Source organism: Rhinolophus sinicus, linkage group LG05, assembly GCF_036562045.2.
Source record: "Rhinolophus sinicus isolate RSC01 linkage group LG05, ASM3656204v1, whole genome shotgun sequence".
NCBI classification, from domain to species: Eukaryota; Metazoa; Chordata; class Mammalia; order Chiroptera; family Rhinolophidae; genus Rhinolophus; species Rhinolophus sinicus.
The window spans coordinates 143,824,087-143,836,763 of record NC_133755.1 but is presented as its reverse complement, the minus strand read 5'-3'; the positions used below and the strand labels follow the sequence as shown (position 1 = coordinate 143,836,763).

The 12,677-nt window shown below is 42.7% G+C and overlaps 1 protein-coding gene across 3 annotated transcripts in view; it reads right to left on the bottom strand.

The window, feature by feature from the left end:
• The window catches only part of NT5DC1 (5'-nucleotidase domain containing 1), a 125,086-nt gene extending 116,553 nt beyond the window's left edge, over positions 1-8,533 (bottom strand). For 2 of the 3 annotated variants that reach the window (XM_019741343.2, XM_019741344.2), the window contains exons 1-3: positions 8,280-8,532; positions 2,766-2,857; positions 1,283-1,354 (exon numbers count right to left, since the gene is read on the bottom strand). In XM_019741343.2, the coding sequence (XP_019596902.2) occupies positions 1,283-1,354; positions 2,766-2,857; positions 8,280-8,372 (257 nt within the window). In that variant the 5' untranslated portion in view covers positions 8,373-8,532. Of the gene's footprint in view, positions 1-1,282; positions 1,355-2,765; positions 2,858-8,279 lie in introns of all 3 variants that reach the window. The other variant, XR_012496720.1, reaches the window with a different exon arrangement.
• Positions 8,534-12,677: the final 4,144 nt, after the last annotated feature.

Here is a 12,677-nt window from a genome sequence, read left to right as displayed (position 1 = left end):
GGAGGATTGAATCCTGAGTGGTAAATACGATCAGACAAGGAACCTACTATATTTGATGAAACCAGGCATCAAGGAGATAAGCTAGTAAATTCAGGAGAAACTGCAGGTTAGCTAGAGCCTGAATGGAGGGGGTGAAACCTTGTAGGAGGGGTGTTGGGAGCAGGGGAGACAGACAGACATAACAATGAAAGAAACAAACTGTGGAATGCTTTCTATTCTTTTACACATGATTTAAGGTAGCCAAGTACATTGCAACAATATGACAGTAGAGTTAAAGGCCATGGTCACAGCTGCATTGTGTATGTATTTATACAGATACACATATATTCTATCTTTTGATACACAGGGGAAAACATGCAAATGAATAACAAAATAATCAGAAGTGCGGCCACACCAACAGCTCTAACTAGCTGCACCTCAGGGGAGGTTGGGGGAAAGCGAGAGTTTGGGGGAAAGCGAGAGTTTGTACTGTGCAAAAAGAATTATGTATCAAAGGGGAGAGTATGTACGAGGGGTAACCTGCACTGAGCATCCTCTCCTTGGACTCTGATCGTGTGAGCATAAATAATAAATCGCACAGCTGTGTGGCCATGTTGCCTCGCCTGTACTATCAGCACGGGGGAAAGACAGATGCTTACGCCGTGGTGCCCTCTGTAGACTCAGAGCAGTAGCAGCAGCTGCATCTCAACTGCTCGCCTTACTCTTACCAACCTGAGAGGAGGGAAGGGAATGAGTCAGCACTGAGTGCAGGAGAGAAAAACCGATGGATGAGGGTTTGAACAGGCTAGAAAAACTTCCAGAAGGAGCTGGGATACACCATGAGTCCTATATGATGGGGGCAAATTTGGATAAATGGAGGAAGAATGAGAGGTGTGCACAGACCACTAACATCTACCCAACATCCCTTCTCTTCTTCTACCTCAATAAAAAGAATTCCAATGTTATTCCAGGCACCTGCATACCCACCTAACACAGTGTAATTCCCAGGCTCTTCTGCAGTAGGGCTGGTCAGTGACATGAAGCAAATTATTAATATTCTACTGTGCTTTTTGCAAATATTGCTGATGAGCTAAGTTTAAAGAAACTCATGGTTAAGTCTAACGCTTAAGATTTGTATTTAAATGGCTCAAATGATTCAAACAAAGACATGCAGACACAAAGAAATCTGTCATCTGGTTGACTAAAATGATAATATTATTTAACCATAGCTTAACAATCAAATACTATATAGTAATATAGTGTCCTGGAAAGAGCCAACTTTTTCACAACTAAATTTTATTACCTGAGGACGGTGCCATCATCTGCAAGTTTAATGAAGTTCCCCTCTTCCAGATCCAATGCCAAGCCCTTGCAACTAAAATAGAAATGTCTGATTACCAATCATTTCATATATTTACCTAATCCAAGAAATAATAATCTATATTTTCAAAAAGTCACAATGCGAAAAAGGGATTCTCCCACCCAGGTAAATGATATGTTAATCAAACTATTAGGACTATCCAATAATTCTAAAATTAAGTATCATCCACAGAGCAAGTATACAAGGAAAACTGTTTTGGGGGCAAAGGAAGGACAGAATGTTTACTTTCTAAAATCCTTAAGCTTTTAAAAAGAGGACTACAAAACTTAGAGAACAAAAAAATGAACATCGTTGAATGTCTCTGAAAATTTGCAAATGTTTTCTATTAAATAAAACACACACCCTGCATGCACAAGCACATTTATATTCTGCAAGTTAAGATCTTAGCCAGAGTCTTTCCTTACTCTTTAGATTTTGTCTCAATTTAGGTCAGATTATAAGACTAGTCCTCAGGGGCAAGGTATTTATTGAAAACCACTAAAAGAAAGTCAAATACTAAGTTTTAGGTTCTTCAGTGTAAAAAACTTGTGGGATTTGGGGAGAAAAATGGGTCCAGATTTATTATTATAAATTAAAAAAGCAAGGAGGTTTAATGGCCACCAAATACCAAGAGAATTAACCAAAAATGACAGGGTAGTTTAGAAGCATTATTTACTTTGGTCCACAGTAAAATTTCCAGAGTCAGCAGCTTCACATAGTAAAGTGGTTCTGTTTTTTCTTTTTCCAAAACGGATAAATCAAAAAGGACTAACCAAACATCGGAGGAATGTATAATAGATGAACATCATTGCTCTAGAATTATTTCTACATGAATTTTTCATGTGTTTTAGGACTACTATTAATTTTCACATTTAAAGTGGTTTAATAAGATTTTTGTTTGGTTTTGTTGTTTAAATTATGAAGAAAGACAAAGGGAAGTTGAAAATCCTAGAATGCCAACCCAGGACAGGAATGAGCAGTTAAGACTCACAGACAAAGGAATGTCTATCCAAATTGCAGAAAACCAAGTGTCCTAATTCAGACACTTAATGAAAACACGATGATTTCTCCTCTTTTCCTACAGTTCTGTATTTGAAGGGCAACAAACTAAAACTTTTTAAAAGATACAAATTTTAGAGATAGTCCTTACCTCTGAAACTCTTCATAACAATGCAACCATGCAAAAACATCCAAATTAGTCACTTATGCTCATAGCTTGTTTTCATATGTAATTAACTAAGCCTAAACTTAAAGTAGAAAGGACTTTAATTCATTAAACATAAAACTTTTAGTATAGACGGCATTTTGTCCTTTCACTCAATTTCACATTTCACTTTCTACCTACATAGAAAAGGAAACATTAAGATTTTATCAGCAACAGATAAAAATCAGAGGGAATGTACAGAACTTAAAAGCAAAAACCTACCAGAAATCCCAATGATCTGGAGTCACAGTGAGCAATTCCTTGTCATATCCTTTCTCCTTGACCAGGAACTGAGCAAAGCTATTATAAATGAGCTATAGATAAGGGAAAGACAAAAAGATTAAACAGAAAATTCACTCTTCATTCTTAATTTCACAGACTTGAAGACCTAATGAAATCACTCATGGGGTAGGTGGGAAGGAAAGATCTGTAATGGTAAAGCTCTTCAGTTTAAGCCCCCTTCACAAGCAATTTAACCATTTCTGCAAGCCCCGGGGAGCGGCAGTGTCTTTTTTACTACTCCAAAATTATACCACCAGTATATGCTTACAATTATACAACCAAAGACAATCATTCATCTTACTCCTGAGTTCTCATGGGTTGGAGATCAGTAAGACTTGACAAAGCCTTGTAAACATATTTAACACATCACCAAGACGACAAACATACTGACCACTGTATCATTACATCTATCCTGGGTCCATCCTTGCTAGAAAGGCCCTGCCTCCGCTGGTAAAGTTAATTCATGCATCGGGGCCCACAAAATGAAAGCTGCGCCAGTGGCCCAACACATGTGACAACTCCAAAGCTAAGTTGGCCTGCATTGACGAGAAACACCAGTCAAGGAAACCGAACACACACCAGAGTCCTCCAGCTCAGCTTCAGCTAGCTTACCTTACCCTAGAAAATAGGACCTGCTAGTCTTATAAAGAAATCCCCAACGTCCTAGCCAGTCATGTTCCATTTCAGTGTTGCCTCTTCTAATGCTCTGCAAAACTCATTTTTACCCAAAATCCTTCCGGGGGTGTGCTCCACTGCTGGTGAGGCACTGTACACACACCACCCCACACCCCCATCCCCAATTCATGGATTGATTTTCCTTGAAAAAAGGACATCAAACTTGTTAGTTGTTTCAGTTTAGTCATTTGACAGGGAAGTCTCAAAGAGAACTACACATGGAGACCAGGCAGGTGATCTAAAGGAGGAATGATGAGGCCTCCGTCAGATACAAGGAAATATTTCTTTTCCCATCATAAGAAAAACTGAGGAAAAAGGACAGAGGAAGCTAGAAGTTAAGTGCTCTGCTGATTGTGGACAGATCTGATTTCTCAACAACAAAATTCCAGCTTTTTGAGTGAAATATTTGGGTTTTTTTTGTTTGTCGTTTTTAAAGAGCTGGCTCAATTTTTAAAGAACTGTGCATATCAAACAAAAGTAGGCAAAAGGAGGATGAAGATCTACATCAGCCCCACCCCATTCTCCTGCAGAAGTGTTTTAGGCTAGCATCATGTACACGTGAAGCTGAGGCAGAGTAGTGATCTGGGGTCAGACTGAGCAGTGTCCATAGGGACACACGGGGCAACCTGACCCTTCTATAGATGTTAACCCACGAGAGGTTTAGTAGCATGGGATGGCGCAAGGGGGAAGCAAAAGCAGTGGGAGGCGGCCTCTTTGAGGTGCTGATGTTTGCACTGACACCTGCAAGATGTAGAACTTAGCTGGATGACTCCAGAGGGGAGGGGACAACGCAGGTCCCGGGGGGTACATGGCTGACATTGGGGGCTGGGTTATGAGTGTGGAGAAAGCAAAACCTCCTTGTGAAATACAGCTGTTCCGTCATAAAGCTAATTAAAATCACTATACATATACTCCCATGAAATACAATGTGACACTTGTCCAGGTCATTTGTAAATAAACCCACATTATATCAACACTATGTATCAACCGTTCCCAACTCTGTGGTGATTCAGAACCACAGGTGATGGTTCCGAAAACCACCCAGAAATTCCAAGCCAACAGGAGAGGTGGGGCCCAGGTGGAGCCCCTACAGGATTGCTGCAGACCAGAGATAACTGAAAACCACTGATTTGGGGGTATATGGATTTTTATTCAATCATTAAAAATCAATTAAAAAATGTACTGAGTCATTCTGAGGTACAAAGTCCTAGGGACAATAAAAGATACACACATGATCCTGCCTGCAAGAAACCAGTAACAGTGTAAAGGGATTAACATGTAAAGAGCTTAAAGATGTGCCTGGCATACAAGTAAATCCAACTTAAGTATTGCTATCATTCAGTCATGTTCTGGTTAAAAAAAGGCCCTGTAGCATTTGCCCATTTCCATGGTATAAACACTCCCACCTTGGCCAGTTTCAAGCTACCAATGTTACTGCACACTAGCTCTGGTCAAGGTACTTTATTCAGTTTGGGACAATCGGAGTTTCTCACCCCTTAGCATACTAAGATATGGGCCTGTGATTCCAGTGGGGTCAGATTCCTTCCTGAGAGAAAGGACCTCTTTCTAGCAGGGCTGCCAACAGGAGCATCCAGAGCTCCTCTTGGAGGAGACATTACTGTAACAGGAGAGAATGGGGTCAATGTGTAAGGAGAAGCAGAGTACAGCGATGCTGACAAAAGCAGGGGATCTGTGCCTTTGGAAACCCTCTTCTAGTCCCGAAGCCTCGGTTCTTAGAGCTTTTCTTTATATTACATTGAGTGACCCCAGAAGCCTCACGGGCAGGGCCTCCCTGGCCAGTCTCCTTCCCCTCCCAGGCTTAGCTGCCTGTTACTCCCTCACAACCTCACCTGACTAATAATAATGCCCACTCCACAGTGGTTGCAAATTGGTGCCCTATGGGCCATGTGCAGACCACAAATTATGTCTGGTTCCCACCTAAAGTTGCCAGATAAAATATGAAATACCTACCTAAATTTGATTTTCAGGTAAACACATAATTTTTCAATTTAAGTATATCCCATGCAATATTTGGAGAATATGGGTACTAAAAATGTTTTTGTTATTTGAAATTCAAATGTAACTGGGTATCCTATATTTATTTTTCTTTGCTATCTGGCAACCTAAGATCCTGCTGTTTGAAAGAAGCTAACATTTAAAACTTGAAAACCTTCTCTTACAAGTCTAGATTTCTAACTTTTCTTAGAATTAAATCTGGCAAGACTGAGCCTCTCCTCCTCATGGCAAATGTTGGCAGGGGTCAAGCATGGCTGCACCTTCAGAGGGGGCACACTTTCTCCTGGCTGCCACAGGCCCTGCTCTCCCACTCGCCTGGCTCCATACACTTCTGAGTCTGCAACTTCAAGAGAGCACGGGTGTCATCATTTCTAGGACGCCTTTCCTAAGCCCCCAGGTGAGGTGACAGGCCAGCTGCCCATGTGCACAACACTCTGCACTTATTAAATGACTGAGGCTGAAGTGAGACTCACCGCGCTCCATGATGTAGTCTCCACTGACTTCTCCAGCATCTCCTGCTACTCCCCACCCACCTCCAGGGCCTTGCTCTGGCTGTATTTCCTCTGCCTGAAGTGCTTCTTGCTGCCTCCTCACCTGCCAACTACAGCTCCTGTGTTGAGACCGAGCTCAGGTATCACTTACTCCAAGGCTCTCTTCTGGGCATTGCAGCACACATAACGCATGGTGGTGGGGGCCAGAAACCCACCAGCCAGACCACCTTGCTGGGTGACCCTGGGTAAGCTACTTGTTTGTGTCCTCTTTTTCCTCACCTCTAAATAGCGACTGTGAGGATAACATCTACCTTACACGGCTGTTGTAAGGATCAAACCAGTTCATCGAAAACAATGCCTTTAGAACAGTGGCTGTAAGTGCCATATTCACTTATTAAATACCTATTATTTATTCAATCATTGCACAATTATTTATTGAACCCACTATGTGCCAAGCACTCAGCTTGGCACACAGAATAAATTGCCAGAGTTACCGATGTCAAGGAGTCATGTTTCTAGGCCCTAGGGGGAGATTCCAACAAGTAAACAGGAAAATGTAATACCGTGTATGCTACCAGAAATTATGGGCTTTATGGAAAACTGGAGGTGAGGTGGGGGAGGAAGGGTAAACTTTAGGGGGCTGGGAAGGCTTTGCAAAGGAAATGCTATCTCAGATGAGACCTGACATATGAGAAGTTAGTGTGATGAAGGGTGGAGAGCCCCAGGCATTGGTAACAAAGAGCCTGCAGCAAGGGCCAGGCAATACCGCCCTCACCAGAGGACAGGAACTAACTTTTCAGCACCTTAACCCATCACAAGACCACTTGAAGGCCTGTGTGTTTTCTGTGTGTCCCCAAGCCTATTATGGTGCTCAGCATATGGTGCTGGTACTTAATAGGAGATTTCTAAACCAAACAGGATCCAAAGCACAGTAGGTTACTATTTTCACTTTTAAACATCACTTCTATTTGAGGCTTGTAGTAAAGAATCCTTGTGTTCGAGGATTTTATATTCTGAAATCTTATGCTTACACATGCACAAGATTGACTCTAACATGGCAGTGGTTTTTAAGTTGTTTCCTCCAAATGAAGATGACTAGAGAGATGCAAGAAAACGTGAACCAGGAGGGGATATGAAAGGCGCAGTGGGAAAGAAGACATGAATCAAAGACCTAGAGGAAGTGGCCAAAGGATCAAGAAGTAAAAAAAAGACTTCTTAACTCTCAACATGACTAAGGATATATCTGTACAGTGGGAAAGCAGAGAAGCAGGAACTTTTTTTTTTTTTTTTAAGTGTCTGTGCATAGAAAACAGGAGCAATTCAGACACTCTTTACCTTTGACTGGGTAACTTGCCCAAGATCACAGAGCCAGTAACAGAGAAGCTAGTGCTTTAAGCGAGGCAGTCTGGCTACCGAGACCTCGTTTTGACCACTGCGCTCAGAACCAGTTTTTTCTGCTGGGATGCTTAGATTTTTGACCAAACGAAATTCTGAATTTTTCATAGTGTTTCCCTGTGAAACCAAAGGAATGAGGGCAATTCATTTGAGGGTACAGATGTGGAGTCACACCTACTGAGGGAGCTTCTGTCTCCCTCCCAAAGCTCAGTGAGGACCCCAACTTTGCAGGATATTAGGGTTAGAACTTATTCAAAGTGCATGGAGCACGTAGTGCGTGCGTAACGTGTATTCTTCTCTGGTTAAAAGGCAAAATTAGTGCTAAGAACCTCGCTGACTTTTCAGCTAGTGTTCCTCCCAATACACACCACACAATCTCTCCCTGACGGCGGTGCTGAAAAACTGACAGGTGGTCGCCCGGACGTGCAAAAGGAAAAATGCAGCTACGGAACATAACAGCCCCTAACCAGGTGGCTGTGTAGGCGCAGTGCTGGTGGTGCCCAGAAAGACTTGCAGAGAAGTTCCAAGCCGGGGGATCTGCAATGGACATCCCCAGCTCCTCTAGGCCCGCCCTTCCTCTGGCCTAGGACCCGATTCCCAGCCCGATCTAATACAATTTGTCCCTTCCCCTTTTCTTCCGCAACCTCTCTCAAACTTGGCTAGTGGATGGGCTCAAACAGCCGGTGCCCACGCACGGGCCGGGACCCGGGGATGCACACATCCGCCCCGCCTCATGGGGGGAGGCCGGGTTCTGCGCAAAGGCACGGCGGCTGCAGGCCCCGGCAGCGCTCGCCGCAGCCTTAGACGGGAGGAAACTCAAGCCCCAGCCGCCATGGAGGTTGCACGCCGTGCGCCCCGGACAGCCCGCGCCACTCACCGGGGCGCTCTCGGCCAGATTGTAGCGACACAGAGTGTGGTCCAGGTCGAAGCCGACCACGTCGCAGGCGGCCAGGGAGAAGTGCTGAGCCATTGCTGCGCTGGGAACACCGGCAAGCGCCTCTGCGCGGGGAGGGTGCGAGGAGCGCTCGAGTGGGACGCTGGGGTACAGACCCGACAGGACGCGACGGGGCTGGGCGGGGCGGGGCGGGGCTGCATCCGCGCCCGGGACGCGGCGCCGCAGCCTGTGGCGCTTCCCGCGCTCGCGAGCACCGCCCCTGGCCACGCTTCTCCCCGCCTCCCGCGCGTCCGGTCTTCCCGGCGCCCCGCCCCTCCCTTTGGCCGCGGTGCGCCCGGCTGACCTGGCAAGCTGGCTTCTGCTTTCCTCTCCGCCCACACGGGATCCCCCAAAGTCGGTTGTGACCAGGAGCAAAGCTACTACTGCAGGAATTGGGGGCTTAGCTAAGCCCATGTTGGCACGTAGCCCTTGCCACAAAATTAACCAGGGCTCCCCTTCATTTTCAAGGGGCCGGGGAAATGAGATTATAAAGTTAGACCTGACCCTTCAATCTTGTGTGCGGAATAAGATTATGGAGAAAACTGTATCCACTAATGTCCTTCTAACCACATTAGCCTAGAATTTGGAAGATCTTTTCGCCCATGAGGTCTCTGATCATGGGTTGAATAAAAAACTGTATTTCAGAGTAAATTCCTAAGTAGTAAAATGGGAGACCCGTGGAGTGCATTAGAAAATAAATGTATTAGAAATTGTGAAAGACCATTTTGCAAAATGACACTGGTTAGGAAAACAATATTGGTTATTTTGTTATTTGAATGTCCTATTTTTTATTGTAATGAAGGGTTTTTCTGTGGAAGGACATCAGAAACTTCATGGAACATACTGCGGAGAGAGAACTTAATGCAAACAGAAGGTTTTAAGGTTTACAGAACACAAAATGATTTGAGTGATTTCAATTCTTTCCAGGGCTGCAAATAACTAATATCATTTTAGATGCACAGGAGAAAAGTTATTCATGACATACAATGGGTTCATGGGGCATTTAATTCTATCTGAGAAACCCTGGATATGAAAGGCTTGGACTTTGACGTCCTTAAAATCATTTAAAAGAGAAAATAAAAATCTCCCCATTAAAAAGAGAAAACATAAATGTATCATCATTGTATCGCTTCTGTTTTAAATTTAAAGGATTACTTTTTCCAATGGGAAAAAACAACAGGCATGATATAATAAAAATATAATTGATTGAGAATTACATTTAACCCTTATGAATACTAACCCTTATCAGGGTATTAATTTAGTGCAATAAATATTTCAGTATGGTTGGACAATCATTATACCTAGTGGACCTATTTGAAAAAATTGGTAAGTTGTTCCATTGTAACTCTTGAAAGCCTCAAACAAATATCTTTTGAATAGGAACAGTAAAGAATCCTCAAGAAGATTGACCTGTTCACTGACAAGAGCCCAAAAACCATGTCTTTAACGTCTGTGAATAAAAAGAGAAAAAGCCGGATTGTTTCATAGCTTGTACCTCTTTCCCTTTCATGAATCTGTTAGCCATTTGTGTTGACCTTAGCTTCCCTTTTGGTCCTCTGCAGTAGAGTGCCTGCCAAGGCCAAACTTCCAGGTGGACTACACATTGAAGGCCACAGTCTCCTTGGAGGATCTCTTGCTTCGTTGTGGGAACTGGCACTTTAGGTACTTCCCTTAGTAATGTAAATGTAGAAGTGCACTTATGAACAGAGGGAAGAGCCAAAAAGATTGTTTTTGATGACTTTGGTGTCACTGGGATTGGAACTGGCCAATAGACCTAGACATGCTCATCAATAGTCATATCTACTTGCTAAATAACAATTTTTAAATTTCTTATATTCCTTATGTCCTCTCAAAGAGCCACGTGCTAGAGAATCTTTGACATTTATACTTTACGGGAGAATTCAGCAACTAATTTAATCCCATCATCTTGTCTCAAAGGCTTATTTTCAAATAAAGATACTTATTTTTTCCTGTACATTAAACTTTTATCACATTTACTGATGAAATACTACAGCTCTTCTATTACCAACCAGAAGTTCAATGTTCTATTCAGATACCAATTAATTTCTGTTTCTTTGAGTGATATATTAAATATGGGCACTCATACAATTTAATACCTCAAATTCCCCAAACAATCCAATTAAAAAATGGGCAGAGGACCTGAATAAATATTTCTCCAAAGAGGACATACAGATGGCCAACAGACATGAAAAGATGCTCAATACCACTAATCATAAGAGAATGCAAATTAAAACCACAATGAGCTATTACCTTACACCTGTCTGAATGGCTGTCATCAATAAATCAACAAATAACAAGTGCTGGTGAGGATGTGGAGAAAAGAGATCCCTCGTGCACTGCTGGTAGGATTGCAAGTTGTTGCAGCCACTATGGAAAACAGTATGGAGAGTCCTCAAAAAATTAAAAATAGAGCTGAAATACACCCAGCAATTCTACTTCTGGCATTTATTCTGAAAAAAAAAAGACAAAAAAACAACAACACTAATTCAAAAGGATATATGCACCTCTATATTCATTGCAGCATTACTTAAAATAGCCAAGATATGGAAGCATCCTAGGTGTCCATTGATAGGTGAATGGATAAAAGAGATGTGATATACATATATATACATACATATATATATAATGGAATATTACTCAGCAATAAAAAAGAATAAAATCTTGCCATTTGAGACAACACAGATGGACCTATAGGGCATTATGCTAAGTGAAATGAGTCAGACAAAGAAAGACAAATACTGTATCAGTTCACTTGCATGTGGAATCTAAAACAAAAACAAATACACAAACAAGTGAATAAACAAAACAAGACAGAAACAGACCCATAGATGTAGAGAACAAGCTGATGGTTTGTTGCCATGTAGCAGCCTACCTGTCTGTCTCCCTGTGCCTGCCCCTAAAGAAAGGAGAGTCTGTGAGACGGATCCTTTCAGGGACTTTGCTTCACCTTTGTGCTTGCACCTTATGTCTCCCTGTTTGGCCCCAGAAGGATGGCTGGTCAGCCAATGACGAGTAAGATTCCCCACGGGGAGTGGGGGGGGACAACTCAAGCCAGGTGCAGTCGAGTGGGGACCAACAGGAGAACCCACGAGATTCACAGAGGTGGGCACAGCCCCCCACCTTCCTCCAGCTAAGGAGAGCCTCTGCCTCTATGGCTACATTCCTTCCCACAACCTGCAAGGGAAGTGATTCAATGGGGTGCCTCCATCTATTCATATGCATGAAGGTTTTGTCCCTTGGGGAAGTCATCCTGAGACTTACATACATCCTGAGACTTACAGTTCAGCTGCCTGCAGGCAAGGGTGATTGGCTTGAATCAGTTTCCTATTATGATGTATAGGATTCACAGATCTTGAGATTGACAAGCTTTATCTCCTTTTTTTTTTTTTCCTCACCTAACTAATAAAAGCTAATGGTAGGCACAATTGAGAGCCCAGCCCAGTCCTTGAGGCTGCAGGTCTCGTGGCCCTGCTTAAACTCTATTCAAGGCTACAACTATCTTTTCTTAACCCTGCGCTGCCCTTCTCGATCCTTGCTCCCCCCAAATCCTCACCGCGCTGGACGTGACTATGGTTGCCAAAGGAGAGGGGGGTGGGAGGTAGGGAAAAATGTCAATGTTAAGGACTGAATTGTGTTCTCCCAAATTTCATATGTTGAAGCCCTAAGTCCCAAATGTGGCTATTTAGAAACAGGGACTTTAAGGAGGTAAGTGTGGTTGAATGAGGTCATAATAGTAGGGCCCAATTCAATAGGACTGAAGTTATAAGAAGAGGAAAAGACACCAGAGATGTACAGGAACAGAGGAGAGGCCATGTTAGGACACAGGGAGAAGGTATAGTCTGCAAGCCAAGAGAGGTTTTCCCAGAAACCAACCCCACGGGGCACCTTGATCTTGGACTTCCAGCCTCCAGAACTGTAAGAAAATAATTTTCTGTTGCTTAAGCCACCCATGTGGTATTCTGTCAAGGTAGTCCAAGCTGACTAATAGAGTCAGCAAGGAGAGTTCGCTCTCATCAATGTTGTTGTGTCAAATATTTGCTATTCAAAAGATCCCTAAATGACAAACTTTGGCTTAAGCTCTTTGTTGGTTTTTATAACTTTGATACATTTACATACGATTGATACCATGTTGTAAAGTTTTAGGATTTTTTTCTTGTACTGAGTTTTTCCTTATAACTAGGAAGTTATGAAATGCTTAAAAATAATGTCATGATATTTATTGCTGTTTTTCTAGAATTGAATTTCAATATTGTAACTGACCTGCATTTTAATGAATAAAATACTATAATTTAGCAACTTTAACCTTACGTATGCCTTTTG